Raw genomic sequence first — 9,068 nt, forward strand, 5'->3', positions numbered from 1 at the left:
TTTGTTCCATTCACAAGCATTTATTGAAATCCAATTTATGTTCCAGGTAGTATTCTAGGAGCTGGGGATACCACAGTGAACTAAGCAGACTAAAATGTTTACAGTCTAGTGGGGGATAGACAGGAATAAACAAATAATATAATAAATCAGTAAATTATGTGGTGTGCTAGAAGAGAGGCATGTGATGGGCAAACAGAGGAGGGAAAACAGAATGAGAATGCTGGTCCAGGCGTGCAGTTTTATTTATTTATTATTGACTTATAATGTGTTAATTTCTGCTGTACTGCAAAGTGATTCAGTTATATATTTCTTTTTTATGTATTCATTTCCATTATGCTTTATCATAGGATAGCAAATAGAGATCCCTGTGGTATAAGGAGGACCTTGTTTGTTCATTCCACACATGATAGAATGTGCAATCTGCTTACATCGGCTAACCTCAATCTCCTACTCTATCCTTCCCCCACCTCCCTCCCCCTTGGCAACCACCAGTCTGTTCTCTGTGTCCATGAATCTCTTTCTGTTTCATAGATAGAGGTTCGTTTGCGTTATATTTTGTGTGTGGGGGTGCTTACTCAGTCATGTCCAATTCTTTGTGACCCCATTACTATAGCCCGCCAGGCTCCTCTGTCCATGGGATTCTCCAAGCAAGAATACTGGAGTGGGTTTCTGTGTCCTCCTCCAGGGAATCTTCCAGACTCAGGGATCGAACCTGCGTCTCCTACATCTTCTGCATTGGAAGACAGGTTCTTTACCACTAGCACCACCTGGGAAGCCCATCAAGATCCCTGTGCTGTGCTGTGTTTAGTCGCTCAGTCATGTCCAACCCTGTGACCCCATGGACTGTGAACCCTGCCAGGCTCCTCTGTCCATGGGATTCTCCAGGCGAGAATACTAGAAGCCCATATTATATTTTAGATTTCACGTATAAGTAATATCATATGGCAGTAGTCCCCAACCTTTTTGACACTGGGGACAGATTTCATGGAACACAATTTTCCCACAGACTAGAGTGCAAGGATGGTTTCAGGGTGATTCAAGTGCATTACATTTCTTGTGCACCTTATTTCTAATCTAATGGTGCCGCTGATCTGGCAGGAGGTACCAGTCCACAGCCTGGAGGTTGAGGACCCCTGTCATATGGTGTTTGTCTTTCTATTTATGACTTACTACTTCACTTAGTATGATTATCTCTAGCTGCATCCATGTTGCTTCAAATGGCAATATTTCATTCTTCTTATGACTGAGTAATATCCCACTGTGTATGTATATATTAATATATATACACATGTAAATATGTATTGTGTATATATATTTGTTGTGGCTGTTGTGGTTGTTTAGTCATTCGGTCATGTCCAACTGTTTTGCAGCCCCATGGACTGTAGCCCACCAGGCTCCTCTGTCCATGAGATTTTCCAGGCAAGAATACTGGAGTGGGTTCCCATTTCCTCCTCCAGGGGATATTCCCAACTCAGGGGTCTAATTAATCCACATCTCCTACATTGGCAGGCTGATTTTTTACCACTGATCCACCAGGGAAGCCCACTAAACACTCAGGCATTTCTGATTTCACTCCTGTGCCTGCCAGGGGCCAGGCTCGGTACAACTCCTGGAGCCCAACTGTTACAGTGTCAGATTATCACTGAATAAGCACTGTCTGCTTAGCAAAGACAGTATTTACGTTCCCCCATCCTTCCTTTTGTAGCAGAATCACGCATTCTAACCAAGTAATAGTTACCATTTCTTGAAAGCCTGATGCTAATCACTCATACACCAAGCACCTGGGCAAGGCAGGTCTTATCATCCTGAATTTAGAAACTTCAGTTTCCTGTTCATAGGCAGCTTCAGCAGCACCTACATTGTAGGGTGCTGTGTACACAGGAGAGCTAAGATACGTAAGAAGTGTAGGCTTCCCACCCTAGAGTGTGACCTCTGGCTCCACCGCTAACTAGCTGCATACCCCTAGGCAAGTTTATTTAACTTTGCAGTGTGTTTCCTCATCTGTTTTTGTTGTTGTTGTTTAGTCGCTAAGTCGTATCCAACTCTTTGGGACCCCATGGACTGCAGCCAGCCATGCTCCTCTGTCCGTGGGATTTCCCAGGCAAGAATATTGGAGTGGGTTGCCATTTCCTTCTCCAGGGGATCTTCTTAATCCAGGGATCAAACCCGTGTCTGCTGCATTACAGATCAATTGTTTACTGCTGAGCCACCTGGGAAGCCCTTTCCTCATCTGAAACATGTGCTAATAGTAATACCTATTTTATGGAATTGATGTGGAGGGCTAAAGGAGCGCATGCATTTAAAGTAGGCATCCCCAACCTCTGGCATCTAATGCCTGATGATCTGAGGTGAAGCTGATGTAAAAATAATTGAAACAAAGTGCACAATAAATGTAATATACTTGAATCATCCCGAAACCAGCCACTCCCCTCCACCATAGGAAAATTGTCTTCCATGAAACTGGTCCCTGGTTCTAAAAAGGCTGGGGCCTGCTAATAAAGGACTTGGTACAGGCATGCAATAAGCTCTTAAATCACAATTGTAATGATTTTGATTTTGATTACTATTATGGAGAAGGAAATGGCAACCCACTCCAGTACTCTTGCCTAGAGAATTCCGTGGACAGAGGAGCCTGGTGGGCTGCTGTCCTTGGGGTCGCACAGAGTCAGACATGACTGAAGCAGCAGCAGCAGCAAGGAAAGATCAAGAAAAGGAAGAAGATTCAGCAAAGTAAACTGAGAACCAGGCACCAAACAGGTCAGGGAAGGGGGGACCATGAGACAGGGGCATCATGGAAACCAAAGGAAAAGAATGCCAGGAAGGAGGGATCCTTAATGCAGAAAGGCCGGTTTCTTCTGACAAGACAAAAGAGTGATTTTCACCTCTTAGCGACCAATGAGAATGAAGGCAGAAAGGAAGAAAGAAGCTTAGAGTTTGAAATGAAGGCTTTTTTTGGCTAACCCCATTAGTCTGATCTGAATGCTCAGGCATTGGGTCCATGTCTCCTAATTAGGGAGAATATGTATTTCTCAAGTAAAGGAAAAGCCAGTGTCACACAAAGTGAAACAGAAAAGAAATGTCAGATGGCATCAGGTTGGTGAAATAAAAATGTAGACAGTCTCAAATTCATACACCAGAGAGGAGGATGAAAGAGGGAAGAAAAAGGGGGTGAATCACAGAATATATTTTCAAAGTGGTGGTCTAACTGAACTCCCAAGCTAACTCCAGTGAAAAGGAGGTTAGTGAGGTGGGCAGGATTTATTTTTGTCTTATTTCAGCTATCTCTTCTACTGGATACTAGAGAGACGTGGCAACATAGAGTGTATCTTTGGGCAAATATTCAACAAGTGTTTATAAAGTAAAATTAAGAAAACAGCAGAGATGGAGAGGTAGAGAAGAATTAAAGTTTAAATTCTATGTTATTGTTGATGTTCAGTTGCCCAGTCGTGTCCAACTCTTTTCAACCCCATGGACTGCAGCATGCCAGGCCTCCCTGTCCCTCACCATCTCCCAGAGTTTGCCCAAGTTCATGTCCATTGCATTGGTGATGCCATCCAGTCATCTCATCCTCTGACACCCTCTTCTTCTACCCTCAATCTTTCCCAGCATCAGGGATTTTTCCAACTCTATATGATCTGGGAAATTTTGGGGGTCCATATGGCTTTGGGGGCCTGAGTGGAGCTGCCTCTTGCCTGGAGGTGAGGGAGGGGGTCCCCTTTGGCTCTGGAGAGATGGTGGTGGCTACCAGGGTCCCAGAAGTGCCAGGGATGGATGCAAGGAGAGTGCCTCTGGAATCTGCACGCTGGGCTGGTTCTCAGCTAAAGGGTCTAAGGCAGAGAGGCCCTCCCAGCCTCCCTCTGGTCAGGAGGGTTAAGGAGGCTGAGGCTTAAGCCAAACCTGGGATGCTGGGGTCCGGGGGAGGGGTGATGGCAGAACAAGGGAGGCTGAGCCTGTACCCTTTCCACCGATGGAGAATGTGCCTGGGGGTGGGGGGTAGGGTGTTCTTTCAAAGCAGGTTCCGGAGGCTTGACAGCCCAGGAAAGGCTGTACTGGCTTCTTACAGCACCTGGTGTCTCCCTCTCCTTCCTCCCTCAGTTGCTAACACAATGGGAACCCCACTGTCTCTCTCTGGGCACATCAACCAGTGCATTGCTGGTACCCTCAGCCTGGACCCCGGGGTCTGATTCTGACTAGCCTTCCTGTCACTGTCAGTCTCCTGTGAGTGTCCCTGATGGGCCCTCACTTGCTCTCCTCTTACTCTCTAGCCCCTGGCAAACCCTCTCCAGCCGCTGGGCTCCCTCCTCTTGGCTCTGAGGAGCACCGATTTCCTGTACATCAACTCCTTCAGATTCTCAGGTGTGCCCATTCCTTCCTTCAGTCACCTGTCTTAAATGCAGTCCTCCCCACTCCCGTGCCCCCAGCCCTGTGCTGCTCACAGAGGTAGGTGTTTCTACACCTACAAGAAGCGTTAAGGACCTTGGGGTCTGAGGTCAGATGAGTCCTCTTTAACCCCTTCCAATATCTCCAATATGAGATTGGGAGAAGGGACAGGGCAAGTTCCTGGGAAGGTGTTCCCCACCCCCACCCCGCCACCCCCACCCCGCCACCCTGCTTCTTCTCCCCAGGACATGAATGTCCTCCACTCCACTAAAATAATGTGGAAGGCTTCCTGGCTTTCTGACCACGTGTTCCTTCATGTGTATGGGCAACTATATTGCTTTTCATCCCTCCCCAGCTATTCTCAGTTGCGGGATTGAGCGGGGTTGCCTTGAAGTCGTTGGGCTGACAGTGTCCCCTAACGTGTCACTTCAGGGCTTCTGGGGGCTGAGCCCCCTGATGCTGGCTCCCACCAGTAGCTGCTCTCTCCTTCCTTAACTGGGGGAGTGGGGTGGGGGAGGGGCCACATCAGCCCACAGGAGAGATTTCCTACTGTGACCTGGACAGGGAGAAGACATTGCAATGGCGATGTCAGAAACCGGCCCAGAGCAGGGAGAACGGCCCCTCCCCACGTAATCAGGAATGGACCCCTGGCATCCTCCGTTTGGGCTATTACCTCAGCACCAGCCTCCCCCCGGTCAGAATCTTCTGGATATGTTAGAGAAGAAAGCCTTTGAACGTTGTCAACTAGCGGGTGCCACAGTTTGGCTCTGTGACCTAAGGGACAGGTCAGCTGTGGTAAGGGGCTCTGTCCATTTACCTCTGGGGAAGATTTCAGCCCATTTCTTCTTCCTTTTTCTTCATCTGCAAAGTGAAGTTAATCAAAACCCCACCTCAGTGTATAACCCCCCCCCCCCGTTTATAGCTTTTCACTGTATTTTTCTTATTCTTTTCCTCTACTTCTTCCTAAAATAATACACAGACAGTAAACTAACTGCTGCTATTTATTGATATAGAAAGAAGCTCACAACATATATTATTTGCTGAAAAAATACAGACTTTAGAACAACACTTATATTTGCTCACTATTATCTATACATATATCTATCTGGGTACATAGGTAAATGGAACTACCTAGAAGGACATTCATCAAAGGGTTGACAATGGTTATTTAAGGGTTGAAGGGTTTGGGGTAATTTGTATATTTTGCATTTGTCTTTACTGTTTTAATATTTAACAATGAATTATATCACTTTCACAAAGAGAATAAAGGCATCAAGGAAAGCAGCACACACAGAGGATTAGGATTAGGCAGCAGGGGATTAGTAGCAAGGATGGAGGTCAGGCCATCTCCCTCCACTATACCAATATTCAAGACCCTCCATCCTTCACCCCAAAAGAAAGCTGCTTTGTGGATTAATTTATGTGGTTAGAAGCATCCTGCCCCCATTTTTCCCACTGCTGGACTCTGCATATAGGTTAGGATTCACTTAAAGCTGGGGGCTAGCACCTCACTGAAGCTCAAAAGGGTCACTGGGTTCGACAGGGGCCTCTCTTGACCTCTCCTCGCTATGTGCCAGCTCCTGCAGAGTGATGATCAGATTTTCAAACATCTGGGCCTTGTTGCTCTCGTTGTCACAGCTTTCCTTTGAGTGGCCCTCTTCACCACAATATGAACAGCGAATTGTGTGTTTTCGTTTCCTGGTTCTACGCATATTCCCAGGACCATCATTCTTATACCCAGAACCCCCACTGGTGCAAGGAGATGGAGGCTGGGAATTGTTGGGGGAATCAATGATTAGCACTTGATCCTGAGGTCTGGCCCTGCATCTGGGGGGAGGAGAATCCGAGAATGAAAGTGGAAGGTCCTGAGACTCCTCCACCAGGATCACATCCTCATCTGAGTCATCGGGGGTATCATCTATCTCGATCACGTTACAGTCTTTATTATTAATCACTATGGGTGGGGAGCCCCCAAGTGCCACTGGGCTAGTTGCCCTTGCCACCACTGACTCAGATCTCTTGGCCCGCTTCTGTTTAATGAAAGTGTCATCCCAATCCTCTTCCTCCCTTATCATCCTGATTAACTCCAGGAAAGTGGGGAGGCGCTCCTGCTCATTTGCATACATCCTGAGAAGATTCTTCAGCCTGAAGCGCAGGTCCCCATTCAGTTCGGCCCCTAAAAGGAACTGGTGCAGGCGAGACTGGTTGGCATCTTTCTGAGCTATGATCCCTGCCTGAATAGCATTCTGGAGCTGCACCTCTAAACGGATCACATAAAGGGAGGCTTTCTCCCCTTGCGCCTGCAGGGTGTTAAAAAATTTACTATGAGCAGTCACACTGCTTTCAGACTCCCCAAACACCAATTTCATGGCGTGCAAGAAATCTGCCACGCTGAGGTTGGGGTTGGCCGCCTGCAGCAAAAGCATCACCTCCCGTGCGGGGCCCCTCAGGGTTTTAATCAAGCGCCTGAGCTTTTCCTCTTCAGACATATTCCAATCTGGCAAGACCTCATTGACTTGGATCAGCCAGTTCTCAAAGGTTTCTTCCCCCTGGGCTGGCACCACCCTCCCCGAGAACAATTTCAGGTTTCTCTCTGCCAGGATGGCCATTAAAGGACCAAGACTCCTCTCCAGAGACCTTAGCATAGAATGGGCCCAAGGTGGCAAGGGTGCGTTCTGCCGCCGGCTGTTACCCACGCGCGCAATGATGCTAGTCATGACGGACGATGTCCGGGTCTCTAAATGTTAACAAGATGCTCAGGCTTTTACAAAAAGCCTAATCTGCAGGCGTCCTGGGGGATTCTGTAGTCCTCCTACCTCAGTAGAAACTGTAGAAAAGAAACAAACGAAATAAAAGATGGGAGCAGGGGTTATTTTCTCCCTTCCTGAATATCCTGCAGTACATTTTATATCTGCCCACTACCCTAAAAATATCCTCCAGGAGACTGGCAATTAAACCTCACGGAGCCAGCCGGTGTCTCGTGTTAGCACGATGCTTTTTACAGCCACTTCTATCCCTTCCCTCCGTTCCTTCAAGAGGGACGGCAACTGTTGCTTCTAATTCTAAGTGTAACAGTGTATGGAGAGGATAGTGGGCTCTCAAAATAGAGCACATCGGTCACGGATTTGTGGGAATAAACAAGATCTCATTAACCTCCTCCGGTCTCAACCACACCCCCTTCTTAAAGTCCACTCCACAGCCCGCCCCGCTATTTCTCAGATTCTTACAGGAGCTCAGGAGCAAGTGCGCGCCTTTATTTCACTTCCAGCTTCTGCAACCGGTAGCCTCCGTGGGAAAGCTCGCCTCCGGGCTTCAACCGATTGCTGTCCACCGTGGGTCGCCGATCTGGGACCTCAGGGCGTCAAGACTGCGCCGCCGCAGAGGGTAGGGCAGGGCAGGGAGGGGAAGGGTCAGAAACAGCCTCATTCCTCATCCCGCTTCCTCCTCCCCGCCCCCCACACCCCACCCCGCGGCCTCCGCAGCAGCCAGGTGGAAAATTCCTTCTCCCACCTTCTGAATACAAGCCAAAGAAGGCCCCCCATTCCATTTCCCCCGGGGAAATCGTCGTCCTACCAGCTCTGTAATCAGCCGCACAGAATTCAAGTTCAGCTTCGGCTCTGGTGGCCTGCCACCGAGAAAGAGAATCGGAGTTGGAGACGCACACCCACATATTCCTCCCGCCGGAAGGAATGAGGAGATGCAAAGGGGGTTCAAGGCAGTTTGCGATTCTCCAACCTCCCAAACGCGCCCCTTGCCCCCTCCCCCTGAAAACGCCCCCTTTCTCAATCCAGGCAAATCCTACCCATTCGGCAGCATCCAGTGGAACCCTGCCTCCTCCCTCAGCGCAGCCAGGCCGCGGGAGGGCTCCTTCCCCTGCCGCGCAGACCTCCATTCCCTAAACTGGGAGCCGCCAGTCCTGGTAGGGCTTCCCCCTGCTCTCTCCGCGCGGGGCAATCGCGCCCCCCTTTCTTTACCTGTGTTGGGCTGGTGGGCACCGGACGCTTTGGCGTCGACAGCTGCGTCTCCGCCTTCTGTCTCCGCGGCCCTGCAGGGGAAAAAGATGGGCGCCTCCTCAGCCGCTGAGCTAGCCGGGACCACCCGATGAAGCTGCTTCGCACGGCCACCCTGAGACTGGTAGCCGAGTCCAGGCAGCAGTTCCCACGGCAGCCGCGGCAGCTTTTATCCTCAGCTAACCGAGACAAAAGAGCGTGACGGGCGGGCGGGCGCGGCCAATCAACGGGGCGCGGGGGCGGGCTTTCCGCGCAGCCTCGGGCGGGATACAAATGCTCGCCGGTGGTGGAGGGTGGAGATGAGCAGCAGGTCCCCGCGAGGTCAAGTGCGGCTTGGTTGTGGGAACTGGAGTTTTCTCGAGTCGTCCCTTCTCCCTCTCTCTGTCGGTTCAACTTTGGGCCTTGGAGCCAGGTGCATTAAACATGAGGCGGAATCCAAATCAAATAAGCAGTAAAAGTTCTTCACCTTTGTATCGGGGGAGTGGAAAATAAAAGCGTTAGCGTTTTCTTTGTGCAAATAGCTTACACAGACTTTTTTTTTTCTCCTGTGAAGGAGGTGGCAGTACTGCGTCCATTTAACAGTGAGGGGACTTGTGCCCTCAGACTGTTTAACCAATACTCACTAAAGGATGTGTGCAAGGCTGGCTGCCTCAATCATTTTGGGGTGCTTATTGGAAA

At 49.3% G+C, this 9,068-nt stretch overlaps 1 protein-coding gene across 1 annotated transcript; it reads right to left on the bottom strand.

Annotated features, from left to right (window-relative positions):
* Positions 1 to 5,380: 5,380 nt before the first annotated feature.
* Positions 5,381 to 8,549, bottom strand: ZCCHC12 (zinc finger CCHC-type containing 12). Its single transcript, XM_065915604.1, has 4 exons — positions 8,355 to 8,549; positions 7,954 to 8,005; positions 7,608 to 7,747; positions 5,381 to 7,207 (listed from the first exon to the last, which is right to left on the bottom strand). The coding sequence occupies exon 4, from the start codon at positions 7,095 to 7,097 to the stop codon at positions 5,889 to 5,891; it is 1,209 nt and encodes a 402-aa protein (XP_065771676.1). The 5' UTR covers positions 7,098 to 7,207; positions 7,608 to 7,747; positions 7,954 to 8,005; positions 8,355 to 8,549; the 3' UTR covers positions 5,381 to 5,888.
* Between the last annotated feature and the right edge of the window lie 519 nt (positions 8,550 to 9,068).

The sequence above is a fragment of the Muntiacus reevesi genome, chromosome X, assembly GCF_963930625.1.
Source record: "Muntiacus reevesi chromosome X, mMunRee1.1, whole genome shotgun sequence".
In the NCBI taxonomy this organism is placed as follows: domain Eukaryota; kingdom Metazoa; phylum Chordata; class Mammalia; order Artiodactyla; family Cervidae; genus Muntiacus; species Muntiacus reevesi.